Source organism: Natator depressus, chromosome 15 (genome assembly GCF_965152275.1).
Source record: "Natator depressus isolate rNatDep1 chromosome 15, rNatDep2.hap1, whole genome shotgun sequence".
In the NCBI taxonomy this organism is placed as follows: domain Eukaryota; kingdom Metazoa; phylum Chordata; order Testudines; family Cheloniidae; genus Natator; species Natator depressus.
Genome location: NC_134248.1, coordinates 19,569,180 through 19,587,480, shown reverse-complemented (window position 1 = coordinate 19,587,480; position 18,301 = coordinate 19,569,180). Strand labels below are relative to the sequence as shown.

The 18,301-nt window shown below is 47.9% G+C and overlaps 1 protein-coding gene across 4 annotated transcripts in view; it reads left to right on the top strand.

Annotated features, from left to right (window-relative positions):
* The window catches only part of ULK1 (unc-51 like autophagy activating kinase 1), a 96,905-nt gene that overhangs the window by 43,918 nt on the left and 34,686 nt on the right, over positions 1–18,301 (top strand). For all 4 annotated transcript variants that reach the window (XM_074973273.1, XM_074973272.1, XM_074973275.1 and 1 more), the window contains 3 exons: positions 4,872–4,930; positions 9,611–9,693; positions 14,325–14,375. In XM_074973273.1, coding sequence (XP_074829374.1) covers positions 4,872–4,930; positions 9,611–9,693; positions 14,325–14,375 — 193 coding nt within the window. The remainder of the gene's footprint in view (positions 1–4,871; positions 4,931–9,610; positions 9,694–14,324; positions 14,376–18,301) is intronic.

The window sequence follows — 18,301 nt, the reverse complement described above, 5'->3', positions numbered from 1 at the left end:
TCGGTTTTGACATTTCTGAGCGGATTGCAGAGCAGCAAAATTAGCACAGAGTGGGGAGGTGGCTGGGGGGCCCAGACCCGCCTGGACAGATCAGCCAAGGAAAGAAGGTAAAGAGGCAGCTGCATCCCTCCAACACTCGTAAAGGTGCCTGCTTTCTACTGTCCAACTGAGACCGCTTGGAGTGTGTCTTGAGCCTGAAATAACCCAAATGCAGAACAAAGAAACTCTAGCTGGACGAGCCTGTTAGTCCAGTGTCCTTCCCCTGGCAATGGCCAGTGCCTGATGTTTCAGAGGAATGCAACCCCCTCTTCCTGTCCCAAACCTGGCTGGGTCCAGCGGGAGATGGTGGCTGCCCCTCAGCAGTGATCTGTTTCCTGTAGATTTTGCTGTCTCAGAGAGCAAGGTCCCCTTGAGTTTCACCCTTCTGGGTGGAAGTTTGTTCATTGGCCAAGGTAGCTTATTTAGCCCGTGCCTGGGGAGGACACTTGCACGTCTGGTTAAGATTTTGTTAGATTCCTCAAGCCGAGCCAGAGAACGGCTGACTGCCGTTTCCCCTAGTGCAATGGAATATGGGATCCAGCCCCTCCGACATCTGCCTGCGTTTCACCTGTCATGAGCATCCATTGCTACATCTGGAGAGGCTTGCAGGTGTGCGGTACACGCAAAAGGTTGTCCTCAGCAAGAAGATGAGTCTTTAAACGTACAATAGACTTCAAGGGACTTGGGTAGATGGATAAGGAGCGAGCACGTGTGGAAAGCAACTGTCTTGCTTTTCTACTGGGGAAATGTAACCTCCCAAATCAAGGCAGAAGAGGGTGGGTGGGTTTTCTTCTTCTTTATAGCTGTTTGTAGAAATGAAAATGAACAGCAGCCAGGTCACCCGAGCCAACTTCCCTGACTTCACCATTCCTCCCCTCACCCAACAAACACACCATGTCTGATTGTCAGACCTGGACAGTTGGTAGCGTGACTGTCCAAGCTGTCCAAAGCAGCTTTTTATCTTAAACATGTCCATCAACAAAACAAAGAGCCTGCCAGGGGGGTAAGATTAATAGGATGCATAATCCTTATCGACAGATTTGCTGAGCTTTGTATTAATGTTGAATTGTAAATATGCCTGGCCTAACGAATGAGGTGGTGGTCCAGAGTTGAGGCTTTTCTGCCTTACGTGACTGAGGGCTCACACTGTGTTTCCCCTTCTCTTGCCGTTTTATTTGTTTGCGTTATGGTAACATCTAGAAACTCCAACAGAGATCAGAGCCCTTTTGTGCTGCGCCCTGGACAAATACATAGACACAGTCTCTCCCTAAAGACCTTACCGATAAAATAGGCAAGGCAGACGGGAAGGAGGGGGGAACAGACACAGAGAGGGGAAGAGATTTGCCTAGGGACACAGCAGGTCACTGGCAGAGCTAAGAATAGAATCCCAAACTCCTGAGTCCCAGTCCAGTGGCCTGTCTCTTAGCTTGGGGACAGAGCTCGAACCAGGCACAAGAGTTAAACATTAACTTGTTTCAGAGTAGCAGCCGTGTTAGTCTGTATTCGCAAAAAGAAAAGGAGTACTTGTGGCACCTTAGAGACTAAACAATTTGATTCCTTATGGTCTTGATTTGTTTGTAAGACTTGGCGAGGTTGTACAGTCTTGATTTAATTTTTCAGAGGAGCAAGTACCACTGATGTTCCTGGGAGTTCCTGGTGCAGGGCACCTCTAAAAATCAGGGTGCAGTTTTGTGGGGGTGGGGTGGGGTTTAAGGCTTGTGTTGCAACTTTCTATGCCTATGAGAGAGAGAGAGAGAGACAGACAGACAGACAAATGAGAGTGGCAATAGTTCAAACACTTAAAAGTGCTGGTCTGCCAGCTCTGAAAGAGTTAAGCTGTCTGTGTGTGTTCTCATCCCAGCTAGCTGCTAGATGAAAAATTAATTTCCAAGCCTGATGCACTGAGCCTGCTGCGCTATTCTTTCCCAGTTCATTCTGCCTAGATAAGTACTAGGATTATGTGCCATTTATAACAACCATAAGGAATTTACACTCTGAAATGAGCCTCCAGTGCAACTGATGAAGGAAGGTTTTTATACCTGGAACTTAAACAAACCTTTTGTTTGGAAAGCAGGCTGGTTTTATAGCCCCAAACTGAGTTAACCGGAGCCAGTCCTGTATTGTTAGGGATGTGAAATTCCGTTTCTAGAATTGCTGCTGGTTTTTGCAGGATTTGGGGAAACTGTGCTGATTTAAACACACACCAGAAGCAGATGGTGGCTAGGTGACAACAAGTTAGTCAGCTAGGGGAAGAGAGTGAGAATGACACTATAGGCTGGTGCTTAGCATGCTCACCTAGGATTTGGGAGATCCAGGTTCAGTGACTAATTATTTATACACAGTAGAACAGAAGAGATTGAGAGAGACCTGCTGAAGTGTAGGAGAGCCAAGTTCAGATCTCTTCTCCACATTAGGCAGAGATGGGAATTGAACCTGGGTGTGTCTCGTCCCAGAAGAGTACCCTAACCACTGGGCTGAAGGTGATCTGCCTACTTCCCTCCCGCAGTGTTTTGTGAATCTAGTCATCCCTGGTTTTTGTCAAAGCAAACAAAATGGGTTGGTTGAAATGAAAGGTTCAGATTCTTATTTTTTTAACTTGTGCAATAAAACCTGTTCAGAAAATAAATGCAAGACTCCCTTCTCCAGATCTATGCGTCCAAACTTTCCGTAGTCCCTAAATTGCCTTTTTATTAAATTTTAAAAGGGGGAGTTTTGTTAAAGGGTTTTATTTGTGCTCAAAAAACATGCTCCCAATTAACTTTCACTTTAAAGACGTGCTCCTTTGATATACTGCAGCTGTTACTTCTAGGAAGCTTCTGACAAAATGTTTGAAATAGATCAGAGATTCATTGTATGTCTAAAACAATTGAGCTGTTGAACCAGGGAGTGAATAAAGAAGACAGACAATCCTTCTATCTCTTGCTGACATGAATAAACACTTAACCTGATCATCATGGAACTGTATTCCGACTTGTAGGGTTCTGTGTGTGCGTGTGCCCGTAGCCTTGCTGCCAAGCTCTTCTGTGCCATGTATGCCCAGGCTTGTTTGAAATTGGACAAAGAATGAGATGCGAATCACAGAGCAGGATCCATGTGGGGGAAGGGTACCAAAAAAAAAAAAAAGGCAGATCTGTACTGAAGTAAATCAGGTTAGACTGCCAGGCTTGGAAACACCATCTTATGGATTGTCTTCGGTGAAGCGGCCACCTCTGCTGCATAGGGGGTCGCTTAACATTTTTGTGAAACGGGAAACCGGAGCATATCGCTGTACCCCAGTTTTGTGCCAGCTCTTTCCATGTGATAACGAGGGATCGGTTGCCGCAGAAAGGAAATCTAGGACAGCTTTTTTGTTCCACTGAAAGAGAAGCTCCAGTTCCTTGTAGGAAGGGGGGTGTGTGTGCGTGCGTGGGGGTGTGCATGCGTGAGCACATGTGCGAGCTTAGAAACAATAGCTTTGTCACAAACTCTGATCAGCCGAAGTTTTGCAGCTCACGAAGGGCCTGATCCAAAACATCCAGAAGTCAACTGATCTCCCATTGGCTTCGCTCGGCTTCCGATTTGTCCCAGTCGCTGTCGTTAGCTGAGTTTTCACCTTCAGGCCTGCAGGTGCCGTTGAAAACGGGCAGCATGCTGTGAAGTGCTGGCTAAACACCAAAGGCAAAACAACCATGTGACTGCTTGTCCAGCCTCTAAGCATGTTGCAGCCGTGACAGCTCACACCTGTCCACGGCCCAGTTTGTCTGCATGGCCCCCGCTGGCTCCTTAAGCAGGTTAGTTGACCTGAAATGCTTCCAATTCCGAAATGGTCTTTTGAGGTCTTTTGGTAAGTCTGCCTGGTTCTCTGCTGATCCCCAGGGTCAGGACAAACTGCCTGTGACCTCCCAGTGCCTCCCACCTTTTGCAAACTGTGCATCCTGCAGCAGTGATCGGGCCAGAGCGTGACTCTTTCCCTTATCTCTTCCCCGTTCCCACTTGCCTCCATGTTTGTGGTTTGCATGCCAGCCAGTCCACACTGCGTTGCATTAGAGACCATTGGTCTAGGCTGAAAGCTTCTGCACACAAAGAATACTCTTGGGGAAATTTACAGGTTCTGTATTATTTAGTTCATAAAAAACAAACGAGGAACAGCATGAGGCGGCTGTATGGGACTTTGCTTATTTCCTGGAGACTTTATTTTTAACTCTGGAGGCTAACCTCTCATAGTGGGTAGCATTATTTTTTTAACTCTTGTCTCTCCCAGAATTTGATTTCTTTATGGTCATGACCAGAAACACTCTCTCATCCGTGATAACAGCTGTAGCTTGAGAATTGCTGGCAAAAGACTCTAGGGTCTGGTTGTCTTGATTTTTCCGTTTCTCAAGAGAGCTGGTGTTCTCCACTGATGCCTTTCACGTCAACAACCTCCCTGCTCCTTTTCTTAAGACCCCAAAGCACTAATCCATGTTCTCTGCAGGAGCTGCCATTCATCATTTGGAACTCCTCACGTCTGCAATTATTTAGCCTCCTGGGAGAGGGTTATTCGGGCAGCTTAGAAGTGAGCTGCAGAACTCATGGAAATGAAGCTGAGCCTTCAGAAAAGGAGAGGAAAATAGAATCAGGTCAGGGACAAAAATACAGGAGGCTGAAATACTGTATTTTCAGTCCACCCCGCAGTCTGGGTTTTGCAGTCTGTAGGGTCTCCTGAAATAGAAGCTGCTCTCCCTGCTAGTCCAGCAGTAGGAAAGCAACCACAGTACACTTCAGAGCGATTGTGAAATAGGTTAAAATAATAATAATTCCTCTCCCTGCGTTATTGCAAGCTGCTCTAGACACGTTTGTTTTCTTCTCCATAGGCCAGCAGCCCTCAAGATCTTCGTCTCTTCTATGAGAAAAACAAGATGCTGATGCCCAAGTAAGCATTCTTCCAGCATTACTATTTTTTCCTACTTGCTTACTCTGTCTGTATTTACACCTGTCCTCTTGTGCCATCAGCTCATCATATTGGGGATATGACTTAACTATTTGGCCACCTGCCTCTACATTCCCTAAGCAGCAGCAGTAGTGTGGTCCAGAGAGTGTCAAGCTGCTGGTAGATTTCCCGAATTGGCTCTGTCTCCTCCCACAAACACCCATTTCGCTGCTGCATGCACCCTAGAACATGCTTTGTATGGAAGCTGCCCTGCTGAATAGAGGCTTTTTGCAAGGGATTTCCAAAGGCCTTGTTCCCCATGTGCAAGTTGGCCTTCCTGTGTCAGGTACTACCTGCTGGGTTCAAGAGCAGCCATGGTTTTCCCCATTGCAAGCTCTTCCCAAGGTAGCATCCAATACTGCAGGCCTTCCCAGCAGCACCAATCCTGTAGCACTCATTCACTGCATGTAGGTCACATACCCAGTTTCCCATGTGCCAGGAAAGCCACTTCCTGAGCCTGTAACCCTTTCAGAGGGAAATACAGAGCTGAGTGCGTGCCCTTGGCATGTGGAAATTGTTGCAGTTCCCAGGGTGTGTGTCAGGAGAGCAGCGTTTTCATCCCAGAGTGGTATGAACTCACTGCTGGAATAATGAAATAGCTGACGTACAGAGTGCTTTTTTGTTAAATGGGTGGGAGCTTTTATTTTGATGCTTTGCTCTTAAATGAGAGCCACGCTGTCTCCTTTAGAAACCTCCCTCTGATTCTCTAGAGATGGACTTAAACCCACACTCCAGATCCTCTGAACCTTGGGAAAAATTGGATCCCAGCTTGGGAAGCTCAAACCCAGCATGACATTTACCTGAGGTGGGGGACGAAAGAAAAGTGAACTGCACATAAACTGTCTTGTCAGACCTGACGTCCTATCCCGAGCTGCTAGGCGGAATTGGCGTAGAGGGTGTATAGCTTAATAGTGTGTATAACTTTGTAGGGTGTGAGTTCATTGTGTCAGGGGGTATATAGTTAATTTATCTGCTAAAGCAGCCACCAAAGGGGAGTCAAGAAATCAAAGCTTTATAAATCCATAACGATGCACAACGTGCGTGAATTTCTTTTTCTTTTCTTGTGACGAAAATGATGGTTTTGATCAAAGCATTGAACGTTGTGAGCCCTGCCCCCTCCCTGTGCTCGGAGCCCAAGGGATCATGGGAGTCAGAACAGCCTTATGGTGGGAGGAGCCCGTGGCAGAAAGTGAAGCAGATGTACCCTCCCCACTCATCCCTAAAAATGAATTCATGTTCCCTTATGAATCTGTACATTTTTAATGCCTGGGAAATATAATCATTTCCAGCAAAAGCCTTTTTCCACCAGTAGGAGCATTCTGCCCTGTCAGCATTGTGAATTGCTGAGCGCTCGGGAGGAGGCATTCAGTGATTAAAAATGAAACCGGGCAATGATAAAGTGAGAGACCATGCTTATTTATCAGTGCTGCATCTGAATTAGCAAGGCCCTGCTAAAAAAGCAGACCCACAGCCTTCCTTGTGTTACCATTTTTCTTCCAACGCCTGGATTTTGGAGAGTGTCTTTATAATGGGGCCACGCTCTGTGCCATTTCTTGAGTAAACCTGGATAAAACAGCCTCCTCAGCCTGGCTAGTGAAACCCAAAACCACCCAAGAGCCCTCGCCCTCATCTGCCTGGGCAGTGCCAGGCTCTTGTTACATTCTCCTTGGGGGCTAATCATCAGAGCACACCTGTTTCCCCACCCACTGGCACAGTCACCAGAGGAGAAATGTAGTTTGGTTGGGGGTGGGGAGGGAGAGAAGGCTCATTAAACTCTCAGTAGAAATCTCTGTTCCTCATGAGCTGACAAGACTGTGGATGGATAAAATGTCACTCTGGGGTGGGAAGCTCGCACCGGGAGCAGCAATCCAGGCGGCCTCATTATTTTATGGTAATTTAGTACCAGTCAAAATAACGAACATTCATCGTCTGGATTTGCACAGCGAGTTAACACGCTCTGGGTGGGGTGTGGAGGAGGAATTGCTTTTATTGTTCATGTTAAATTGCTTGGCCTAGGCCTTGGAAAAACAATGCTGAAGGGTGGCCAAGCTTGTCGCTTCTGAGAGGCAGCGTATAAGGTGGCAGAGGGGATATCGACACTTGGAGCCGGGGGGGGGGTGATTCCCAAGGTGAGGAGACATGCCCACGCTGGCTCTGATCTAGCTAGCATGCTGAGAACGGAGTGTAGCCGCAGCAAGGTAAGTGGGGCACGTACCTAGCGTCTCGAACCTGTATGTACTCAGGGCATCTAGCCCTCCATGGCACTGCAGCGACAGTCTGTTTTTAGCCCACTAACTATCAGAGCTAGCGTGGGCATGTCTCCTCCAGCTGGTGGTTATACTTTCAGCTCAAAGTGTGCACGTCCTCTGCCATGTGACCTTACACATTGCACTTGACCTGCTTGATTTTTGACTGTAAAACTGCATAAAAGCTGAACCTTGCTAGGAAAAGGAAGCTGTGTCTTAGATGAGCTATTTAGGTTACCCATCGCCTGTGTGCAATGGATAAATAAATTACCACCACAGGACTCGGGGACTGGAGTCCATAAGCACTGGCATATTGGTCAGGATAGCTTGCAAAGCTGTGGTCTTGGACTACTTCTATAGTGTGTTTCTAGGGGTTCCGCTTTCTGACAACTACCTTGAACACCCTGTCCTCTTGGCTGTGACCACATGTAGCCTCAGTTTAATATTGGGGTCGGTCTACACTGCAGTTGTGGGCTGTGATTGTGGCTCGTGTAGATGTACCTGAGCTGGCTTAATATAGCTACTTTGGGTCAAGGAGCCGTGAAGTCACGGCAGCATGGGCTTTACTGCGGGCTTTGCAAGCCTACCCAGGGTAACTACTCATGGGGCTAGCCTGTGCTGAAGTTCTCCCTGCTGCAGCTTCGCTGGTCCGGGACCTGTGCTGGCTACCTTAAAATTAGATCAGCTATGCCTACACCTTATGCAATCATACCCCGTGATTGCAACATAAACACATCCTTAGATGCATCCTCTCTGGGGGGGTCTAGATACCCTGCCCTGGGCAGGCATTTTTTAATGTTTTGTGCCTGGGAGAGATTGCAAAACACCTCCTCCTGCACAAACAAGGCTGGTGTGATGCTTGCAAAGACTATTCTAGGAATTGCTGGGTCCGAATTCCTCTGAGAGAGAGGCCCAGGGCTTCGCAGAAAAAATAACTGACTAGTTTCAAAGCCTTCCAATATAGATCTTGCCTAATGACTTCTGTTTCACTCGTGACTGAGCAAGACAGTGTTAATGCTCGCCAGCACTCTCCCCTCTGGCCCCAGCCGCTCTCCTTTCGCTTTGTTTTCATTCATATCTCTGCCGGGGAGCGGGAAGGTGGAAGCAGAGCAGAATTGGCAGGCAGGGGTAAATAGGTATCTGCTCCCCTTCTCAAAGTTAAGCTTGTTGCCCGCCTGTCCTGGGGCGGGGGGGGGTTGACCCGGCTCCGCGGAGGTGGGCCCGAGCAGGCTGTGTGTTCCACGACACCGGTTGGCTGGAGTCTCTGTGCAGTTACAATTCCTGTGCAGATGGCGCAGGGCATTACCTTAGCTGACCCCCAAGAGGGGAGGGGAGGGGAGGCAGGGGAGGCTGTTCGACTGCAGGGATGGTGCTGTGCCCAGCCGTGATAAACGGAGCTAATGCTGACAGAGCCTGGATCTGGCTACATCTCATTTGAAGATCTCTGCTGTCTCTGGGGGCAGGTCTCAGACATTATTCCCCGGCGCGGTCCTTCCTAGTCGCCAGGGGAAATCAACAAAGCTCTCTCCACTCATGCAAAAGCTGAATTACCTTTTCCCGTCCCTAACATATACAGTGATTCTACGCTCGTCGCTGTGTGCCTGTGTATCAAGAACTTGGCCCCAGGTCTCTACGCTCAACCCCCACCACCTTGGGGGGTAGCAGGGGTTGATTGATTTGCTTCTGCGTGTGGTGACTGCCCTTAAAAACTGGACATAACACACCTTTTTCCCCCCAAGGCATATGCCTTTATCCCACTTTTCTTTTTACTTACCGCGGGGAAATATGGCATTCATTTTAACTTCTTGTAGGTGGCAAAGGCCCAGATTTTGGGGCACCTACTGTAAATACTATTGAACAGGTCATTTTTTTGAAGGCGGGTGCTGGTCTTATGTAAACTATCTGTGTCTTTTAACATAAACATCTAATGAAATCAGTAGTAAATTGGTAAAGCTGATCTCCAGGACCCATTGTGGGCTTTAACAAGAAGCGTCTATTGAATAAAGGGCTCCATCTTGGTGATCTGTTTTATTTACTCTGTGCTATATGTTGTACATGAAATAGACACTACTGAGAACCCAACTAGATTGCTATAAAATCATTCTCAAAAGCAAGGCTCTGCAGATGCTCGTGGAAGAGGTCTTTAAACTTAGAGGAGCCAGAGCTTTAACACTAGCAAAACAGGGATTTGGGTGTGAGTGCCACTGGGACAAAAATAAAGTGGTTTCCTCTTTCAGCTCCTCTGCAATGAGCGTGGATTCTGTTTCTAGCCCAACAGGTGTGAGGTGGGGCTTTTAGTTTGCATTTACTCATATTTAAGAGCTGTTCAAGGTGTCTATAAGTTTAACTTTTGTTTTCAACTGTCTAAAAATCCTAGCATCCCCAGGGAGACATCCAGCCACCTGAGGCAGCTGCTACTGGGTCTTCTGCAGCGCAATCATAAGGACCGCATGGACTTCGGTAAGAGAGTCACCTGTTCTAGTGATTAAGACAAAATGAATGAAAATGGTGTCTGTGTTGGCTCTACCTCTTTAGTATCAGGACACTCCAGGTCTCTGAGGGCTTGCTGATGCTACATCATGCGGTGGATAGAATTCCAGGCAGTGCCAGCTGCCCAAGGGTCAGCATGATCCTTGGATTTTATTCCAGCTGGATGTGCCAGCTGCAATCAGTGTTGACCCCAGTTGGCTTTGAACTTTTGCATCAGAATTTCATTCCCGTTATTGGTGCTGAATGCCACCTGCCTTCCCTCGTGGACACCCACTCCCGGCAGTCTGGCCTTCAACTTTTGCAACCTGCTTTGTGTGTGCCAAAATGACATGACAGATGAACATCTATCTGTGTCCTTGTCACTAGTCTGCATGCACCACCTCACCTCCGGATCCTCTCCTGTGTCCGTTGCCACTCCCACACCATACACAATATGTATGATAGGTGATCCATTGTACATTCTCCCCTCCACCCGGGAAGCCAGCACAAGAAACCTCAACCTGTTTATCAGTTCCTTCCCTTGCCAGTAGGGTTTTCACAGAACCATCCATGTTCCCTTCCCAGGGCTCATATGGCCCTTCCAGCCCTCACCCTCGGAGGGTCGCCTGGCGCTTCTTACTCCCTGCAGATATCTCACCCAGGCTTTGTGCCTGGCTGGTTTGGTGAGCCTGCATCTAGGTCCTTCATCACAGGTGCCACTTCCAGCCAATCCTACTCCTGTGACCTGTGATGTTTACTCGGGTCAGGGCTCCACACAGGGCTCCTCGATCCCATGTTTCAGGGGAAAACAAGGCACAGGTACCCAAAGTCCCTGAAAGGAGCCAGCTCCCCTTGTGACAGTTCTGTTTGATCTGTTTCCACCCACAGCACAGCCGGCAGCTAAACCCTTTTTGACGGGGTAGAAGACAGAAGAAGACGACCATACCTCAGAGAGAGTTTTGGGCATTATAGAATGCATTCGTACGCAGGGGAGCAAATAATAAAGAAAATTAAAAGCTATGTTTTCATTGTCACAATGCCAGTAGCCAAATAGATCCATTTCATCTACCAGCCTCTTAGTCCTGGCCCTGTGCAGGCCTCTCTAAGTGGCTTCCCTGAAACTAATCTCCTGCAATAGAAGCCATGTTTTATCTTTGTGCTAAATATTAATGTAGTGTGGCGCAAAGTGAATGGCTACATATGCCTTTACCTAGCTAGCAGCAGTTGCCCTCAGAATGAAGTGGAACAGGGGAGGGATAGCTCAGTGGTTTGAGCATTGGTCTGCTAAACCCAGGGTTGTGAGTTCAATCCTTGAGGGGGCCATTTAGGGATTTGGGGCAAAAATTGGGGATTGGTCCTGCTTTGAGCAGGGGAGGGGATTGGACTAGATGACCTCCTGAGATCCCTTCCAACCCTGATATTCTATGATTCTATGCGTGGCTAGCCACGTGGGTGTGGCTGCGTGTCTGAAATGTTGTTGCTCTTTGTCTAGGCTTCAGATAAAAGTGCTTGATTTTAGAATTGGCTATCTGGGTTTCCCTGATGCTGTCAGTCCTGGTTAATGCAAATTGGTTTTGCTCTCTCGGTTGTTCTTTCGGAGTGGAGCGATCAGTGAAACCTTTTCTTGAATCCCCTAATATCTAGATAAAATGTGTGCATGGATTAACCAGGACTGAACGTAATTACGCCACCCTGGTTATAGAAGTTTGGATGTGGAGCAGGACGCATGGATTAGAGGAAATGTGCATTTTCAAAGGAGTGCTAGCCAATTCAACAGATAGACAGACAGGCCAGAGCCTGTTCAATGGTTGCGTATAGGTCTTCTGTTGAGAGTGGTATTCACCTAGTGCTGTGGGTTTCAACCTTTTCCAGTGATCTCATGTTACAAAAGAAAATAATTGGGGGGTCCCCTTCCCATCTAGTGATGAGCTGAATGTCCATAGCCGCCTGCCCCCGGACTGGTTCATGATCCGCTGGGGGTAGTGACCTTAGATTGCATTGGGAATAACAGTCATGACACTTGCAGCAGATTCTACTGGTTTATGGCTGCTGCCTGGTTCTTATTACTGTGTGTGTTGGGGCTGGGGGGCGGGGGGGGACGTTCCTTAAGTGACACTCGTATACGATTCACCCCTTTCTGGGGTGGAGTCGCCTATATTCTGTCCATAAGCTTCAGCCAAGCCACTCCTTTATCAGCTGCTTTGCTGTGATTATAATTCACACATCTCGATGCTACTGGCCATGCCAGGGTGCTGCCAATCAGTCAGGAGAGAGCCAGGCCATGATTTATTGAGAACCGTGTATGCCTCAGCACCCCGGCCTGATTCTTTCTTCCTCTCCTCGCGGGGCTAAGTCTTCCCTCCCGCAGAGAGCGTTTGAGCTCCCTCCCTACTTGAGACCAAACTACCCAACCGTCTTCTCTTTCCAGGCTCTCCTTTCCAATGCCAAGCCTTGGACTATTCTGTGGGTCTGGAGGCTGTTTTCTATTGGACACACACAGGCTGAATGGGTCTACTGGCCCCTCCCTTTGCCTCTCCAATTTTGGTATTTAAAAAAAAAATCCCTGTTGCTTTCACAGCAAGTGGATACAAAAGTATATATTTTATAAGGGGAGGACTTACATCTTCTAGTGCTCAGAGAATTAGAAAATTTTATATATATAATAAATGGATGACCAGATGTCCTGATTTGATAGGGACAGTCCTAATATTTGGGGATTTTTCTTATATAGGTGCCTATTATCCCCCACACTTTATCCTGATTTTTCATATTTGCTATCTGGTCACCATATATATATATTCTGTGTATGGCCAGGATTAAGTTGTGAGGAGCTCTTCTGTGAGGACTCAGGTATATTGTTTCCCCTTTCTCCCTGGAGCTCTCAGTGAGGATCAGTTTGCTGCCCTGGTTTCTGTTAATCCCCCTTGAGGTGCGTGGATGGCCTTGTGAGCATATAGCCCCCCTGCGCTACAGCAGGTTCATGTAACAGCATTATGTGATGTTCTGAATGTCATTTAATTGGCAAGGAGAACAGCAGCCGGGAGGCTTAGAACCTGGTCTCCATGGTTTGGTGCCTCTCTTAATTCCACGATCATTTAAAGGAAAACCACACGAGTCCCAAGTTTGTACGTTTCCTGTTGTTGATTTGGCAGCTGTTTACATTGCACTTAACATTTATAAAATCGTGGATGTGGCAACAGGAAATCCTCACTGGGAAAACAAGCTGAACCCCCTGGGTTAGCCAGATGCTCATTCGTGGGCAGTGACTCACGCTGCTGAACCCTGAAAGATAATAGTTGTTGACTAATACAGGAGGGTGACAGTGTGGGGGCAGAAGGTGAGAGATGGGGTGAGTCTCGGAGGGAGGGTTGGGAGTGAGGGATGAAACAGGTGCGAAAGTCTCTGCAGTGAGCTAGAACAGGAGCACTGTGGGCGGTAAGAAGGGGTTCTGCTGCCATCCGTTAGGAGAGTGGCTGCCTGCAGCTGGCATTTCGGAAAGCCCAGGGCTCTCTGCTTGTGGCCTGAGTGCTGGATGGACAGCCTTGGAAAAGGAAGTTCCTGCCTATCACGGCAGGACTGGTTAGACGTTCCAGGCAGTGGGGCCCCCGAGGCTGCAGGTTTGACTGCAAGTCATGGAGGCTCCAGCTCCCTTATGGACTGGTTATAATTTAGTGTGATAAGTATATAGGCTCCTCTGCTGTGTAGTGCAGAGGAGAAAAAGCTCTGAGTTGATTTGTTGCTCCTTAATGATACCCCGATTACCCAGAGATCTCAAGTTATCGCCCTCTTAATTGTTGAGCCACGTTAGGTTTTCTCCTTCTCTTGTGTAACAGAAACCTCCTTCACTTATCCCCTAAATCCTATCCGCACCCACCCCAGGTTTCGACATGTTCCCTATTCTTCTCCATGGCTTCTAGCAATGGGAGTGATTCCCCATCCCTGGCTGGCATGGCATAGGAGTTCAGTGCTGGTGGGAAGACCATCTTGAACCTAACATTTGTCAAGCCTCCATCATTTTGGTACCCAGAAAAACCTCTCCTTCCATTTCTAATGCAGTTAATAGACTCTGAACATGTGCTAGAGTGCATGCCAGGGTTGAAGCTTGCAGTGGAATTTGTCTTACTCTTTACTGTCATGTGCAGACAGGAGAAAGAGCGACTAGAACAGGCTGACTGTCTACTCCTTCTCCAGTGCCATGCAGAAAGAGTTGCTCTGTGGTGACCTCTTGAGCCCCCCATAGGAATCAGGATAATTCTCCTTTTATCGTGTTTTGGCAAGGGGCATTTTCTCCCCCTTATCTGCAATCTCCCTTACTTCCTTCACAAAAGCATCCAATCCAGACATGTCTAATCGTGCCTTCACCCCTCTGATTCTCCAGCAATGTGCGCGCTCTTGTGACTTCCCAGGACAAAACAGGCTTCCTTGAACTGGCCCTCCGTCCAGTTCCCAGCCTGTCTCCTTAGAGCAATGCTAAGTATAGCTGCAGTGTATGGATAGTCTAACTGGGACAAGCAGACTGTAGATCACAGAATGGAAAAATACCAAATTACTTTCCCAGCTTTGTAAACTGTTTGGACACATAGCATTTTACTTACACTGAACCGTTATTCCTCTATTTTCAGATGAGTTTTTCCATCACCCTTTCTTGGATGCAAGTGCCTCTATGAAAAAATGTAAGTGTTAATATTTTTCTTAAAACTTTAACAAGCCATGATTTACCTTCCCCTAACCACTAAGCCCCAAAAGAGAGAGCTGTCTCCAAGTCCTTTTGGTTATTTGAGCATTGACTTGGGCTTCACCACTGGGTAGAGTTCAAGATCTCTGGATTTTGCAGCTGAAATTTATTTGAATCTGCTGAATTATCTTCAAAAGCTGGATTTCCTTGGTCTGTTTAAGGACCTAAAGTGGAGTAAATTGTGTGTGTGTGTGTGTGGCTTTCTTCTTGGAAATGACTGACCTTACAGTCGTATAGGTACTTGTGGGTAAACAGCATTATGCTGCTTATATCTCCCTCTCACCTGCGTGTATAAGACAATTAATAACAGTGGATGGTGGCCAGGTTGTAAACTAATAGTCTAATTGTGAAAATGCCCCAAGCCATGTATCCATTACCCATTTGTTGGGTTGCACTGAATAGCAGGTACTGGAGAGCAGTGCAGTCTTCTGGACCAAATCCAGGTTTTAACTCCAGGTTCTTCCAAGTTCTCTTGCTTTAGAGGGGTTTATTTTGGATACTTGTGACTGAAGCCAGTTGAAAAATTGAAAAATGTTTTCCACTGGCAATTCCTCCCCCTCTTTTTTTTTTTATCAAAATTTTTTTTATCTGTTGCAATTTTCCAACCAGCTTTACTCATCTCCTTTTAAATTAAAAGTGGAATTCAGTGGCCAACCCAGAATCACTATCACGGTACTGGGTAATTTTCCCCCTGACCAAGATGGCCCCCCCTTATAAGAGCTCTATCGAGAGTGCACGACCATTGCTTTTACAGAAGGACTCTCATTAGACCTCTTCTTAAGCTTCCGTTTAAATATTGGAGCCAAGATTTTCAGCAGTGGCTGGCGATTTTCGGAGGCCAACCGTGAACTGTCTCGAAAGGGCCTCATTTTCAGAGGGTGAGTGCGTGGCACTTTCTGAACATCAGGCCCCTTTAATGGGTCTCAAAGTGGATGCCGAAAAAGCGAGGCGTTGCTTGTCGCTCTTGACAGTCTTGCTGTAGGAACACATGGCTCCGAGGCAGGAGTTCTGGTTTATCCCTGATACGCATTGTAAACACTCCCCACCTTAACTGTGTGCTTAGGTGACCATACCACGGGCAGGAAAAGATTCTTCTGGTTTAGGGCTACTTACAAGCCAGCCCGGCCCCTACCGCCAGCTGCACCATCGCCATGTGGGGTGAGCCCTGCAAAGCGGGGCTGTCCTGCAGGCGGGAAAGGACTCTGCTTGCTTAAGGAAACTCCCAAGCCAGCCTGGCCCCCAGCACCAGCCACGCCGCCACTGTGGGGGACAAGCCCTTCAAAGCCTGACCGCCCTGCAGACAAGGAAGGACTCTGCCTGCCTCGGGAAGCTCCAAAGCCAGCTCGCCCCTCATCTCTCGCCACACCACCACTCTGGGGGATGAGACCCTCAGTCTCTGACCTACCTGCAGGCAGGCAACGATTCTCGCAACCCTGGCTTGCTCACCCACCGGCCCAGCTCTCATGTCCAGCTGCACTGTCACCATGGAGGGCCAGCCCTGTACCGCAGGGAACCCCACGCAAGCAGGAAAGGATTCTCCTGACTTGCCCTCCATTTCCAGCCTCACCCACACCCTCAGAGTGCGGAAAGCAAGCGCACCGCCACAGCCAGGGGAGGGTTCTCCTGGCTCGGCCTTCGCCTCCAGCTGCACCTAGGCTACCGGTGCGGGGCACTGGCCCTGTACAACGGCCACCCCTGCGGGCAGGTAAGGACCTTCCTTATCTGAAGCTGCCCGCCAGCCTTCCCGGTCCCCACCACTAGACATATGTGTAAAGCCTGGGACAGGGAAAGACTGATATTGCTTTAAACAAGGAGAGGGAAGAAGTTCCTGTCGTTGACCTCAGAGGTCTTGGACTGTGGTCTTTTGTGGGGAGGCCTGTTGTTTGGGTCGATGGCTCTTGCGGCCTGCCCTGGTCTGTACTCTGACAGTTGGCTGTAGTGGATGCACCCAATGGATGGAGGCCTTCAGGAGATTGAAAGAGTTCCTGGGGAGTGTGGCTTGGACTGCTAAGAGCTGAGATGACGGGGGTTAACTTGGGTCCTTTTGATCCCTGCATAGGGGAGATAAGGCAGGAAGAGCCAACTTGAGAGAGGTAAGCCAGGGGCATGGGGTATAATATCGCTGTCACTTGAAGTCTCGTCTGAGGCATGCAGGACATCATCTGACAGGGGTCTCCCTTGTGATTGATGCAGTTTAATGCGAGGTCCATGCCTAGCAGTTACACTTTGACTTGCTCAGGGATGAAGCCCCCTGACTTCGGACGCAGAACATGGACCTGGCTGGGTGCTGCTATAGGCCTCCTGTTAGTCCATCTAGCCATTCCACTCGACATGGGAGTAGGGAGGATGGCGGAGGTGGTGAGGTCTGGGTAGCTGCATCTGACCTTAGACGGAGAGTGTGTCACTCCCAGAATGGATTCATTTGTGAGAATCCCCATGCCAGGATCATAATGGGAATAATTTTAGAGATTGCCTCATTGCTTCTCTGATATCCTCGTCACACTGGAACTGATAAGAAAACTGCCACTGACTTCAACAGAAGCAGGACTGGGTCTCTAGCATTTCTGTCTAAGAGATTAGGACACCTGTAGCCCATAACCTGCTCTGGCTTCCAGTTTGTTTCCAAGTAACAATTATTATTAAATATTTGTATTTGAGGAATCAGGTAGAGGCATCAACTAAGCTCAAGGCCCTATTGTGGGAGGCGCAGCACTTAGAGACATATACTTCAAGACAGTCCCTGCGCTAAAGGGCTCACAGATTACACAGTGAAGACAGACAGAGGGTGGGAGAGGAAACAGGCCTGTGTAGGCGAGGTGATTTGCTCCAGGCCACATGGCAGTCTGCAGCAGAGCTAGGAATGCAACCCAGGCCTCCTGAAGCCATCTAATGGCCTGTTCTGAGGTGTATTTCCCTCCCACATCCATCCTCCTCCATGGTGAGACAAGGGCCTCAAGTCTGTTGGCCTTCAGGGCATGCTGCAAGAGCGATCTGCTTGCCACTGGCTTTAGCCTGAGTGGTGGGTTTGGGGCCTTGGGTTTTGTTAACTTGTGTTGTCTGTCTTTGTTATTTATTTAACTTTGGGTTTTGTACCTGCAATGAGAGATGTATCTTAGAAGTGTAAAAATATCAATAAAATCCTAAAATACACCCTTCTAGTAAGAATGTCATTTGTCTGTAGATAGATGCTGTAGGGCCTTGGATAGGCGCGTGATATTGGTTACAGTGCATTATCAGAACCGAGCACGAGGAAGCATAATTAAGGCTGTTGTGACCAGTAAATACAATTGCATTAAGTGGGGTGTATACTGGTCACCATATTTGGGGTTGGGAAGGAATTTTCCCCCAGGTCAGATTAGCAGAGACCCTGGAGGTTTTTTGCCTTCTTCTGCAGCATGGGACATGGGTCACTTGCAGATTTAAACTAACATAAATGGTGAATTCTCTGTAACTTGAAGTCTTTAAACCATGATTTCAGGACTTCAGTAACTTGGTCAGAGGTTAAGGGTCTAATCAGGAGTGGGGTGGGTGAGGTTCTGTGGCCTACAATGTGATAGAGGTCAAACTAGATGATCATGATGGTCCGTTATGACCTTAAAGTCTGAGAGTCTATATTGTCCTCTCTTTTTCCCCCTATTTATGACTAATGTATCACTTGATGTCTCTTTGAACCTGGCTTGCAAGAGAGATGCCAGGTAGCATGAGCAAATATTATGCATTAATGTGATACATAATACTGGTGAGATGGTTCAGTGTCTGGAACAATATGTTCAGTTTGGTGCACTTGACCTATAGCTCTGATGCCAACTTTCTGATCTTACTGTGCGTACTCACAAAGCAAAGACCAGCAAAATCATCTGTAAA